We start from the raw sequence: 14,185 nt of genomic DNA, 5'->3' as shown, positions 1-14,185 counted from the left end.
TGTATTTCTGTTCAGCCTGAAGGACCCTTTTTCTTGTAGTGAATTTCTTGTATAGTAGAAATTAATTCCATCAGCTTTTGTTTATCTGAAAGTATCTTAATTTCCCCTTTATTTTTAAAGGATAGTTTTGTTCAATATAGAATTCTTGGTTGACACCAAAGAAGACATACAGATGACTAACAGACACATGAAAAAATACTCGACATCACGCCTCATCAGGGAAATACAAATCAAAACTACAATGAGATACCTACCATCTCATACCTATCAGAAGGGATAAAATTAACAACTCAGGAAACAACAGATGTTGGTGAGGATGTAGAGAAAGGGGAACCCTCTTACACTGTTGATGGGAATGCAACTTGTTTTACACTCTGGAAAACAGTATGCAGGTTCCTCAAAAAGTTAAAAGTAGAACTATCCTACGACCCAGCAATTGCACTATTGGGTATTTATCCAAAGGATACAAAAACATTGATTCAAATGGGCACATGCACCCTAATGTTTATAGTAGCACTACCAATCTTAGCCAAATTATGGAAAGAACCCAAATGTCCATTGACTGATGAATGGATATAGAAGATGTGGTGTGTATATAGATAGATAGATGTATATATCAACATAGGAATATATATATTCATATATATGTATATATATTACTCAGCCATCAAAAAGAATGAAATGTTACCATTTGCAATGACAGGGATGGAACTAGAGTATATTATACTAAGTAAAATAAGTCAGTCAGAAAAAGGCAAATACCATATGATTTTACTCATATGTGGAATTTAAGAAACAAAACAGATGAACATAGGGGAAGGGAAGAAAAAGTAAGATAAAAACAGAGAGGGAGTAAAACCATAAGAGACTCTTAACTATAGAGAATAAACTGACGGTTGCTAGAGGGAGGTGGGTGGGGGGGATGGGGTGAATGGGTGATGGGCATCAAGGAGGGCACTTGTTGCGATGAGCACTGGATGTAAGTGTAAATGATGAATCACTAAATTCCACTCCTGAAACCAATACTACATTATATGGTAACTAACTTGAATTTAAATAAAAATTTGGAAGAAAAAAAAATCCCTGTACAGGGTTTTGATATAAAAGGGGAGTGGGGCTTTTTATTCCTTAGAAAGAAATCTGGTCCCAGTTTTTAAAATAACAAAAATTTCTTTCTCCCAGATGTACATTTTAAAACTTCTTTCAACACATTTATGTTGTTTCTATGGTAACTTCCATTTAAAAATGGTTATCTCTTAGCATTCCATTATCTTTCATAAACTAATATTTTAAGAAGTTCTGACATTTTCACAAATATGACAATTCCTCTCAAAATGCTGTTTTTTTTAAAGGAAAGAAGGAAACTTTATTATTGGATGATTATTCAGTAAAAGAAGCTCTTTCCCTTTCTGTAAGTGAAAAATACTATTTTGTTTTTTATTGTTTTTGTTCCTGGAATCAAAAATGTGGCTGAAATATTTTCTCAAAAATATATTTTTCTTTATTCTAAAGTAACACACATTTACTTGGTATTTAAAAAAATGAATAATGAATAAAACAGAATTAATGAATTCTTAAAATTCGTAATAAATGTATAAGACAGAAAATAAAAATCACCAGTAATCTCATTACTTGGAAATACCGACTGTTATCTATTTGATATATACCCTCCAGAAACTTTTAAATTGCAATTTATTTCAGCAGCTACATCCGTTTATTTGTACGTGTGTGTACACATACACACAGATACATATATGTGTATATATTTTCTTCTGTAACAAAAATAAGATTTCAGTAAGGGCTTTTTTTCAAAAAATATAAAATGCATCATTTTAATGGCTACATGATAGTTCATTTATAGATGTGCATTCATTTAATCAATTTCTTATCAATGAACACTTAATTTCCAGTTGTTCTCTATTACAAACATTTCATACATATTTTAGAAGTTACAAGAAACCTAAAGTATGTAAGGCTGGTCTTAGGTAGTTTTCTTTAAATATTTGCTTCTCTAAACTGGTATTAAGACAAAACAATTTTTGTAATTCAATCCTGTTCCAAAATGCTTTGATCACTAAAGTAGGCAATCATCAGTTAATTGTCTAAAGTATCCTAAACGTATCTAACCTTAATAGATGACCTTCTAACCTGGCTACAGTCTGTCATATCAATTTTAACTGCCCAAGTTCCCTACAAAGTCTCCACTCTGATCAAATGGATTTATTCATCTGGAGGAGACTAGTGCTTGGCTATCCTGCTAGCCTAGCACTTGCTGCTTTTCCCGGGTGAAAAGGGTGGAAATCACTCTCTTTCTCTTCACTGATCAAATCTAATCCAGAATTATGAATCCAGCTCATATTCCACTTGGTCCATAAACCCTTCCTGACCTCTTAGCAGGAAAGGATTTTCCCTCTCATTATAAGTCCCTTGGCACATGATATTTGTAACACTTATGGCAATTAAATGTCTTGAAACAGTTCCTTCTGTTTCAAGTGTTAAATAACAGTTCAAGTGTTATTTAAATCTTGCTTATTGGGGGCGCCTGGGTGGCGCAGTCGGTTAAGCGTCCGACTTCAGCCAGGTCACGATCTCGCGGTCTGTGAGTTCGAGCCCCGCGTCAGGCTCTGGGCTGATGGCTCGGAGCCTGGAGCCTGTTTCCGATTCTGTGTCTCCCTCTCTCTCTGCCCCTCCCCTGTTCATGCTCTGTCTCTCTCTGTCCCCCCCCCCAAAAAATAAATAAAATAAATCTTGCTTATTATTTCCTCATTGTCATTTTTAAACCATCTTTCTACAACTGTACCAAAGGGCTATTGAAGGAAGAGACCAGACATGCTATTTGCCCAGAACTATACCTTACATGTGGAAGGAGTTTGGTAAATATTTATTGATTTAATATGATTACTGTAAATTACAGATCTATATTAGTAAAGTTCTCATTCAGTTAAATTTCTATGCACAGATAAGAGCACATGAAGAAAGCAATTTCTTAAAGCTCTTTCATCAAGATATTAACATAAAATCTTTGTTACTGACTATATACTGCACAGTTGGTATCTGAACTATGTAATCTGTAAGTCAATAATATCTCTAAGATTTTTCTTACATCTTTATAATACTTAAAATATCTACTTAAAATAGCTTATCTACTAAATATTGAGTTACTTACCTTGCAAAAACTTTTGTAGAAGCACAAAAATAACAAAATAACATGAGCAAGCTTCATGTTGGAGGCTTTCAGGGTCTCTTCTCTACCCTGGATAGTCTTTTGAAATTTAATTTTTAACCTCTGAAAAAATATTTAAAAAGAGCAAGCCTCCTAAAGAGCTTTGTACTTTTGAACTCAGAGAATTTGGCTAAAATCCAAAGAGCTTTACCGTAACTGAAATCAAAAAAATTCTTCTCAGTAAACAGCTGAGGGAGGTGACCAATAGAAACTATGTTTCCTGTTGAGGAAACTGATTTCCCCACCTTGTTACTAGACAATGCCTCAATTCTGTTTTAGAGGGAAGACAGAAACTACATTGGAAGAAAATTTCTTATGTTTTTGGTAAAATAAAATTACAGTGTTTTTCCTTAAGGTTGAAGACTAGGAGAGAAGTAAAAGTATACCACACTGAAAGCTATGATGAATACATTAAAAATCCTCAACAAAACAGTTCCTTTGCCATGCACTAGTTATGCTATGATCAAATTATATTCTCTGAGCATAGAAAACTTTTAAAAACAAGTATTCTTGCCTCAGCACCAACTATAGTGCAGGATTCATTTCTATTTGTGAAATAAACGTTAGGGTTCTCCTGAACCAGACATGAGACAGAGGTTGAGGTACAAAGATGCTTATTAGTAATTAACTCCTGTGAAAGGAAGAGAGGAGAAACAGGACTGAGCAGAGAGAAAAGTCGGACTGCAATGCAGGTTCAACAAAGCCTTGGTCAACTCATGGAGAGCTCTGGAGTGATTGTGGCACTGTCTCTGGGTCAGGTGGAAATGGCTAGACCATTAAACCCTGCCTTGCTCAGTTGTCTGGTGTGGGCTGTCCAGGAAAGCCATCCCCTTAGGTGAGGCAGTTCTCTGCAGTTGAGGCAGACCCTGAAGGATCTGACATTTAGTTGTCATCAGAAGTGTCTGCTGATCACACTCTTCGCAGCTAGGCAGCAAAGCCTTCTATGAAGTGGTATCTAGAAAACTCATCTCCCTGTCTTTCAGAGTCCACCATTTTGCACCCTTAGTTACCATATATGCTCCAAGAGTAGCTTCTTCAAAAGCATAGTAGGCCTTTCATCCTGAGGGAAAATTTAGAAGAGGGAGGTGGTCAGAAAAGCTACAGCCTGGCCCTGATCTTGAGGCTGCAGTTGATGATACTTCACCTTCTGTCTCTTTCCTATCCTTTCTAGATTCCCTTCACTCTGAGCTTCTACCTCTGCCAGCCTCCGCTGTTTACCTAATGTCATGACTCATAAACTTCTTGGAGTGTTCTGGGCCCCTGGTTGCCATCTCCTTCTCAGACCATAGTTGCTGTTTCTATCCTTTTACTGTCATAAGAGGCACCCAAGTAGCTCATGTGGTTCCATACATATTCCTCCCTTCCCTCATTGTTTACCAGACAGTTACCTCTGTCAACATAGTGACTTCTTGTGTCTTGTCCCTAGACACAAGAAGCCCAATGTGCACCAGGAAGAAGACTTAGCTAGTAATTCATTGGATTCTTGCTGTGCCTCTTGGCAAAAGTATGCTTCCTTTGGGGAACAAGACCCCTAACCCTGCAGAGTCTACACCTGTGGAGACAGAAAGCACAAAGCCCCCAGTTGGTTATTGGGAGTGACAGTAAGTGTGGTCATTTCTTCTTCCATTCCTTGGCTCCCAGACCACCATCTTCTATTGGGGATACAATGCTAGATGAAGGTCTTTGATTCAATGCATATACTACTTCCTGGAGGATGGCATCCAGTTCTAGGAGTATTGCCTTTAAATATCACCTCAGTCCTGCGTTCAGCAGGCTGCTCCAATGCTCCATAAAGCTGCCAGCTTCCAAAGTGGTGCAGTAGATGATGTGGCCAGTGAATTGCATGGTCACTGACCCACTCTTACATTCCCTTTGCTGTCAGGTGGGTCCCCTTGTCTGACAGGATGTTACATGGAATCCTTTGTTGGAAGATTAAATACTCTGAAATTCTTTGGATTATGATCTCAGCTGAGGCCCTGTAGGCAGGAAAGGCACATCCTCAACCTGGAATATATGTCTACTCCTGTGACAATGTACCACTGGCCCTTTAAAGATTGAAGGGACCAACTGAGTCAGTTTACCACCAAGGGGCTAGTTGGAATCCTTGATGAACTGTGCCATCTTGTGGACTCAGCATTGGTCTCTGTTGCTGTCAGATTGGACATTTGTTGATGGGAGCAGCTAAATAAATCTTAGCGGGTCTGTGATATTTGGCCTCATGGCTAGCCTCCACTCTGTTACAGTGCTAGCCCATTGTGCTAGCACTGGGGTGGCTGATGACTGAGACTGGCTGATACCAATTGGTTGAGCCATTTTGTTGGTTATTAAGTATCTTTTCTCTGGCAGATTTTCTCTAGTGGGTATTAACATATGATACAGAGATTTCTATACTTCACCCCCATTTCTACATCCGCATATCTCCACACCAGATTTTCTTGTTCTTAATCTTTGAATATTTTTTATTCTAAGAAAAAAGATGGCCAGGCAATCACTATTACCTGTGATTCCACATACAGTCTAGCTTTGGACCACTTATTTTGTCACACAAAGTGGGTGACCAGGTATATCACCTGAAGCTCTGCCCATTGTTGAGGACACTCCCTTACCACTGTCTTTCAAAGCCAGTTCTAAGTATGGCTGTCATGTGGCTGCTGTCTATTTTCAGTTTGTGCCTACATACTGAGCCAACCCATCTGTAAACCAAACACAAGTTTTTCCCTCCTCCTGGTCATACTGGAATCCATATAGAGCCATAGGTATGAGCTGAGGGAGGTGCTTGGGTGCAACAGTTTGCATTAGGCAGGGAGGGGGAAATCCGAGTCATCAGTTCATGCAGTTTGCTTGTGCCCTTGGTCCTATTTGCATTTGGTTCTGGATGTGACACTTCCATTTTATAATACATTTTTGCTAGGCCTGCTCAAACTTACACTTTGTGGGTCTGTTAGAACCCAGCTCATAATGGGCATTCTGGTCATGTGATGACATAGTGTCCAATGTTCAGTAATTCCACATTTACCAGGGTCCAGTAGTACACAAATTGTTTCTCAAAAAGAGTGTAATTCTCTGCTGCAGATGGCATGGCCTTGCTCCAGAACACCAGGGTCCTCTATTGTAATTCTCTCACTGGTTCTTCCTCAAACATTACACAATGTTTTTCCCCACCATTGACACTGCCAACACCATAGGGTTTGCCAGATCACTGCAGAAATCTTTCCTGCTCTGGCAGCCTGAGCAGTATTCCTGTGTTTTGTGCTGCCTTCTTTGTGAAGGGCAGTTCAAGATGAAATCATTTGTCTTTTACTTTAGAGAAGATATCCTGGCAAGTTCCTAAGCACAGGCCTTGTCTCCTACCCTCTGGAGCGTATGTGTCTTATCAAGGCATTCAGCATGGTCACCACCTCTTGCTTACCTGATCTGATCAAGGTAATGCCATCAATGTAGTGGAACAATGTGATGTTTTACAGGAAGTCCAAATGATCCAGATATCTTCAGACTGTATTATGACAGAAGATGGGAGATAAGACCTATGGAAAAATTATAAATGTAGATTGTTGCTCCCCTGGCTGTCTGCATTACAACCTCAGCTCCTTCTTGATCGTGCTATGATTACTCTTAACTTTTAAATCTTAATCCTCAAGGACTAAATGCAGTTGAGTGACATTCTTCAAAATAAGATAAACCCTCTCACCCTATGGTGCTATGCAAAACACCTGAAGGGGGGCCCACACGGCCTGGGCCCATGAAACTTCTCACCTGGGGTCGAGGACATGCTTGTGTTCTTTCAGATTCCAGACTTCTGTGGGTTCCCTCACTTTTGGTAAAGCCTTACCATGGCATCATGGAGACCCCCAGAATATCTTCCAGTAAACCAGAACATCCAAAAAATGACTCTGAGTAAACGGCCACTGGCCCCCTTCTTCAAGATGGAACAAGCCTCTTGATGGACTCATCCTGAAGCTACTCTACAAACGCCAAGTCCTTGCCCCTAACATAACATGGGGAAGCCTTAAATGCCTGTCTAACCAGGCCAGCATTCTCTTACAACAGAATGACACTGCATATACCCTTAATTTGCATCTGATGGCCATGATTTCTGCCATTAACAAAAATTCAATATGTGTAAGCCTGATTATACTCCTTGCCCTCATTTGTCCAGGCCAAGCTCAATGTCCATATTGGGCTCATCTCCTTAAAACACCTATGTTTGATAGCATAACACTCCTTGCCTGGGATATTCCTATTAGCAATGATGATAGAGTTCATGGAAGGAGCCAGTCTTAACCTGCCCTTCCAAACTGAACAAGAGCAAGAAAGGTAATCCCTGAATACTCTGTAAGTGCAGATGGGCCACCTATATGCTTTGGAACAGGCGACCACTGTGTCACATTTCATTCACAGGCATGGATAGCAAAAAAAAATTGTACTTACTACAGGGAGTCTCCATGAGAAGTCAAAAAATTACATACAATCACCCTCCTAAATTGCCTCAATGTCAATTAAAAAAAACATAAATCCTGAGGAATGGGTTAATTGGGAGCTCTGTAGAGGAGAGGTTGGTAGAGTTCTTCTAAATACTTCCAAAGGAGGCCCATTGATTGGGCATCTGTAGGCTCTACTCGGACCAAATACTCCAAAAAAGAGCTCTAATGGCATCGATATCAAGACGACATTGTTTCAGATATAACATCTGAACCCCCTGTATGGCGTGAAGGAGGGATGACTCTCCCCCAGTCCACATTAACCTGATGGGCCAGTTCATTCAGAACTTTGGAAAACTGGTACTGGATTATGAGGCATGGCTGCTTGGAAAGGCTACTTAATGAATGTTTCAAATAAATTCTCCATCTCTTTTAGATTAAATGAGACTCATAAAATTCAAGCATGTGTCAGACTTCCTTTTCTGTTTATGTTTCTGTTTATATTGGGTATGCCTCATTGGGACCCTGATAACCATCTTCTTACTTGCCATAATTGCTCCTTTTATACTTGTCTTAATTCTACTATGTCTTTTAACCAGGAAAAACAAAGCTTATACATCCTTAAGGCACAAAATGGGGTTTGGATGCCTGTAATCATGGATCGGTTTTGGCAACACTCCCCTGAAATGTTTCTCTTAGATAAAATACTGAAATGTGTCTTACATCACACCCAATGGTTTGTAGCTTTACTGGTAACTGCTCTACTTGAGATTATAGCTATTACAGCTACAGCAGCCACAGCCAGTTTTGCACTACACCAGACTATACAAACTACCCACTTTGTACAAAACTGGCATCAAGAGTCAGAAAGGCTGTGGAACAGCCAATGGCTGACTGATTAACTGAATAGAGAGCCAATTATCTGACTTGCAACATGCTGTTCTTTTTCTAGGAGATCAATTGATTAGTTTACAATAACAGGTAAGGCTTCAATGTGATTGGGAGATAACCACTTTTTGTGTCACTCCCCATGTATATAATCAATCCAAGATATCATGGGACCTGGTGCATCGACACCTTCTTTATCAAGCTAATACCTCCGCTGATCTAGCCCAATTGCAAAAGGACATTTATGAAACGTTCAAAAATAAACTTGAGATGCTTTCTGGTGCTCCTTTTCTATCTGAGATAACTAAACGAATCTCAGAATTGAATCCAATGAATTATATAAAACTGTTAAGCTTTTCTGCAATCAGTATTTTATATTAATCTTTGTCTTATTACTTGGCATATACCTAGTCTGGAGAAGAGGACAATGACAAGCCACGAATATGCCTCACAAGGCTCTGTCTTTGCCCTCCAGCTTTGCCAAATGAAAGAAAAAGGGGGAGATGTGGGAGATGCAGGAGAGAACTATCAAAGGAAAAGACTTCAAAAGGAAAAGGCTTGAGAAGGTGCAAGGCCTTAGGACATGTTTACACAGCTGAAAGCAGCTGCATGGGAAGGAACAAGGACTGCCTAGAGCTATTAACACTGTCCAGGGCCAGATCCTCCTTCACACCTGACCCTTCCTAGTATCATAAAAAACAATCATCCCGAAATTCAACCTTGAAAAGCAAAACCATTAAGTTGATTACTATACTTGCTTAGATGACTTTATGCATGTAGCCTTTAGCAATTACCCTAATAAAAAGAGGCTTCATTCTGGAGTGGGGCCTCATTCCCACTTGAGTATGAGGACCTTCACTTAACTGCATTTTGTTTGTGGACTCATCTTTTGCGACTCTGGCCATACTCCCTGCAACAGATCAACCTCGTTTATGACCATAGGTGAAAAATTCTAAATGAAATATTAGCAAACTGATATAAACAAAATCTTAGCTAAGATTCAGCAGTCTTACTTGACAACTATTTTATGCACACACACATAGATCTGCAGGCTCAAGTAAATAAGTAATTAGGTTAATGTCATAATTTCAGGGTAAAAGAGGCACACGTCTAAATTTAAAGAAGCAAAAACATTGTAGTCTTAACTCTGAATTGAAAATATCAGTACAAACCATGATTTTTCTTTCTAAAAATATATACCTCCTATCTGTGTCCACTGATAAGGCCTAGAAGTCATGATAATCCAGAAGTAATGACCACTCCCATAGTGCCCAGATTGTGTTTTTTACATACTATTTCCCACTAAAAGAAGCAAGGGCTCCTTGGAGAAAGGACTGGGGTAGGAAATGTATAAGATAAGTCAGATAGAGACATCTTGTGTCAGAAAGCAAGAAAGGTATTAGAGGCTAGTGAGTGGTATTAAAAGACACAGGACCCAACATGAAGGGGCTCTCACAAGTCAAAGATGAAGCAATTTAAGCATTAAAAAACCAATAATAACAAAGGATTGAAATAAATATAAATATTAAACAATAATGAGGGAAAGTTCTTTATTTCAGCTAATAATTACAGAGGAATGAATGATAAAATTAGCATGTCACCATTTTGTAACCTCTTATAAACCAATAAATCTAGGTGATGATCATCAACAGTTGCTAAAACCATCAGGTGAAAAGCTAAAAGGGAGCTTTCTAATAGACAATTCAGGCTGATACACTGATCCCACTGATTAATCTTAATATTGTCAAGAGAGGCAACCCAATGTCAAGTGCCTCCTCATGTGGTGTTCTAGGAAATATTCTTGCCAAAAAAAAAAAAAAAATTGAACCTTGAACAATTCTCCAGATCTCATTACCATGAACTACCCATTTGTAGGAAATACAGAGAATAGAGAAACATGGTTTATACCACCAAGAGGTTAGAAAATACTACAAGATAAAAGACTCAGTTTCTTCAACAAATAAAAGCCATGAAAAAAATAGGGAGAAGAAACTGATCAAGAACAAGAGACTTAAGAGACATTTCAATCAAATATAATGCATAGGCAAAGTTTGGATCTTCACTTACTCAAAGGAATTGTTAAAAGACATTTTGAAATAATTTGGGAAAATTCTACATGGACTGTTATTAGCTATATTAAGGAATTGTTACTTTCATCAGGTGTGAAAATGGTATTGTGCTCAGGTTTAAAAAGTCCTCTAAAGGGGTGATGGGTATTAAGAACGGCTCTTGTGATAAGCGCTAGGTGTTATATGTAAGTGATGAATCACTAAATTCTACTCCTGAAACAAATATTACACTATATACTAACTAGCTAGAATTTAAATAAGAATTTGAAAAAAATAAAAATTATCTGGGATTTACCACAAAATACTCTAGCCAAAAGAAATATATATATTTTGTATATATTTATAGTTATAAAATAATAAAATAACACAAATTATTTTAGAATTATAAATTAATAACATTTGTTTTTAACAAATGTTTTATAAATAGCTATAAGTTTATAATTTCTATATATAATTTATAATAATAAAGGAATACATGAAACAAGATTTGCAAAAGTCTGGCTAATTGTTGAAACTGGATTATGGGTACATAGAGATTCATTATACTGTTCTCTGAACTTTTGTTTATGTTTGAAATTTAAATAATAAAAGTTTTAAAAAATAAAGCCATGAGTTCATATTAAGGTTTCCAATTTAAAGTCAACTTTGGCTAAGTCCTTTTAAAATTTTGTTCCAAAATTATAGCTGAGAACTTCCCTATTCTGGGGAAAGATTCAGACATCTAAGTCCAGGAGGCACAGAGAACACCCTTCAAAATCAATAAAAACAGGTCAACACCATAACATATCCTAGTGAAACTGGCAAAATACAAAGATAAAGACAGAATTCTGAAAGCAGTTGGGGATAAACGGGCCTTAACCTACAAGGGTAGACACATAAGGGTAGTAGCAGACCTGTCTACTGAAACGTGGCAGGCCAGAAAGGAGTGGCAGGAAATTTTCAATGTGATGAATAGGAAAAATATGCAGCCAAGAATCCTTTATCCAGCAAGCCTGCCATTCAGAAAAGAAGGAGAGATAAAGGTTTTCCCAAACGAACAAGATCTAAGAGAGCATACATCCATTTGTACTACTGAAAAGTTAGGAAATCTAATTAAAATACTTGGTAAGGGGATATTCTGAACAACAGAAGAGAAAGGGCTGAAAACCTTACAGTGCTCATTGTGCAACGTGCTAAATGCTGAGGATACCAAAACAAAGAAGACATAGTGTCCACTCTTCAGGAACTCAGAATCTAGTATAGATTTCTCAGTTGGTGTTCTGTAGATGCCAGTAGGGGTTCTGAGAAGTTACTAGAAGTTCCAGAGAAGAAAGGGGAAACTTTTTAATTTTTTTGAATTCTCCATGCAATGCCAGTACTTGCAGTAATGAATAGTGATTAAGCAGCCCTGTTAGTAATTTTGCTGAAGGGTGTTCACCTATATGGCAGTCTCTGCATGACTATGTCCATTTGGTTGAATTCACTCTGTTTTTGATCTGAGATATGGGATGCTGTTGATAGTCCTGAGTGCTGAATTGTATTGAGAGAGGAATGATAGGTTGATGGCAGCAGCTTCTCCCTCTTGAGCCATATCTCCTTATCTTCCCCCAGCCTTCCCTTACACATAGCTAAAGAAAGCTAAAAGCAAACACACTTTCCTGATATGATAAAAAATCAAGGAGTAAATTCTAAGGAAAGACTTTGTGGGGTGCCTGGATGGTTTAGTCAGTTGAGTGTCCGACTTCAGCTGAGGTCATGATCTCACAGTTCATGGGTTTGAACCCCGTGTCAGGCTCTGTGCTGACAGCTCAGAGCCTGGAGCCTGCTTTGGGTTCTGTGTCTCCCTCTCTCTCTGCCCCTCCCCTGCTCACACTATGTCTCTCTCAGTCTCAAAAAAAAGTAAACATTAAAAAAAAATTTGTTTTAAATCTAAGGAAACACTTTGTAAGTGCTATAAATCAGATGCCTCCCTGTTGCTTTGTAATTTTGTGAATATTGTAAAACAAGGAGCCTGTAGATTAAAAGTGAGTTATAAAGATTTCATTTCCTTTTGTGATTTCTTTGTTTAGTTGGCTTGTTTTATACTTTATTAGCACCTGTTTTATAAACATGACGTAAGTCCCATGTGGTGATTTTAAAGATGAAGTGGGAGATAGAAGAGAATTCTAGGTCTAGGTAATTCTGATAACATTAGTACTGAAGAATCATAATTTATAAATAAAGCAATGGCTCCAGCAAAACTGAAAAGACACTTAACCACAAATCACAGTAAAGGAGCAAATAATTTAAAATGGCCTTGGGAATCCCAGAGTAAAACATTTAAAAAAAAAAAAAAAGTAAAAAAGTAAAAACACAAAAAACAAACAAACAAACAAACAAAAAAACCAAAAACAAACGAAAAAAAGTCACCTTCAGTAAAAAGGTCCAGAAAGCAAGTTAAGTAGCAGAACTTCTGACTAAAAACGGAAAAAGGTCCACAGCTGGTAAGAACCTTGCAATTCTAGAGTAAATTGCTGGGATAAGACATGAGAATTTGATGAGTTGATGTAATTGGTGACATGTCACATAATGTTGAAGGATTTTTTGGCATAAAAAACCAAAAAGCAACTTCCAGAATGATGGATTAACAGATTTCAACATATGGTATCACTTGTAAGATACATAAATTGTGGTGAAATTCAAGAGAATGTTTCTGCTATAAAATGCTACCCTAAACAAGCAAAGGCCCAGATACCTTTACAGTTTTGTCTTCATATTGAAAACAAAAGGTACTTCTTGAAGGAAGTGCACTGGCATCTGCACTGAAGGTGTCCCACCGATTTGAACATTGCACCCTAAGAGGGTTCATTCTTACAAAAACAGAAAACCTGGTGTATTCATAACACACTGCTTTCTTCCCAGAGAAGTGTGGGTGTCAGAAAGTTTTCAAGCTGAAATGAAAAAACATTTGGGATGATGTAACAGAAATGGCTAAACTTATCAAGGTCTAGTTCACTAAAGAATGTTTAAGAAACTGAAAACTTGGAAAAAGACAACATAAATCTCCTGCCACAATGCATAAAATCTTATGGCTTAGGAGATCATTTGTTTGGGGGAAGCCAGCAGCCATGTCATGAGAATACTTAAAGCACTCTGTAAAAGGCCCATGCGGTGGTAAGGAACTGAGTCCTCCTGGCAATAGAAGGCATTAGCTTGCGAGGTGTATGAGTGAGCCACCTGAGAAATTCATTCTCCATCACTAGTTGTGCCTCCAGGTGACAGCAGCCTCCGGCAACATCTTGACTGCAACCGTAAGAGACTGAGCCAGAACCAGCAAGCTGAGCTGCTCTTGAATTTCTGACCTACAGAGATTGTTCAAGATAATGTTTATTGTTTTAAGTGTTGAGGTAATTTGTTACAAAGTAAGAGAAACACATTTTGGTTCTTAATATTTTGTTCTCAAACAGATGTTTGAGCTGAAAAGTGAACTGCAGTAATACTTTGAAGAAAACAATAGGTTAGGTTTTGCCAAATGCTTTGAAGATCAAGAATGGCTTCTTCAATTTCTTTCATAAGCTTTCTACAGTTTTCAGTGTACAGATTTTTCACCTCTTTGGTTAGATTTATTC

At 38.0% G+C, this 14,185-nt stretch overlaps 1 protein-coding gene across 9 annotated transcripts in view; it reads right to left on the bottom strand.

Moving 5' to 3' along the window:
- Positions 1-14,185, bottom strand: part of CFI (complement factor I) — a 78,107-nt gene that overhangs the window by 58,373 nt on the left and 5,549 nt on the right. For 4 of the 9 annotated variants that reach the window (XM_047855287.1, XM_047855294.1, XM_047855296.1 and 1 more), the window contains exons 2-4: positions 6,633-6,747; positions 4,612-4,775; positions 3,167-4,283 (exon numbers count right to left, since the gene is read on the bottom strand). In XM_047855287.1, coding sequence (XP_047711243.1) covers positions 3,167-3,223 — 57 coding nt within the window. In that variant the 5' untranslated portion in view covers positions 3,224-4,283; positions 4,612-4,775; positions 6,633-6,747. Of the gene's footprint in view, positions 1-3,166; positions 4,284-4,611; positions 4,776-4,976; positions 5,332-6,632; positions 6,748-14,185 lie in introns of those variants that run through there. The other 5 variants (XM_047855295.1, XM_047855289.1, XM_047855293.1 and 2 more) reach the window with 5 other exon arrangements.

This window comes from Prionailurus viverrinus, chromosome B1 (genome assembly GCF_022837055.1).
Source record: "Prionailurus viverrinus isolate Anna chromosome B1, UM_Priviv_1.0, whole genome shotgun sequence".
NCBI classification, from domain to species: domain Eukaryota; kingdom Metazoa; phylum Chordata; class Mammalia; order Carnivora; family Felidae; genus Prionailurus; species Prionailurus viverrinus.
The sequence above is the reverse complement of the archived record's forward strand: the minus strand, read 5'-3'. Positions and strand labels throughout refer to the sequence as shown.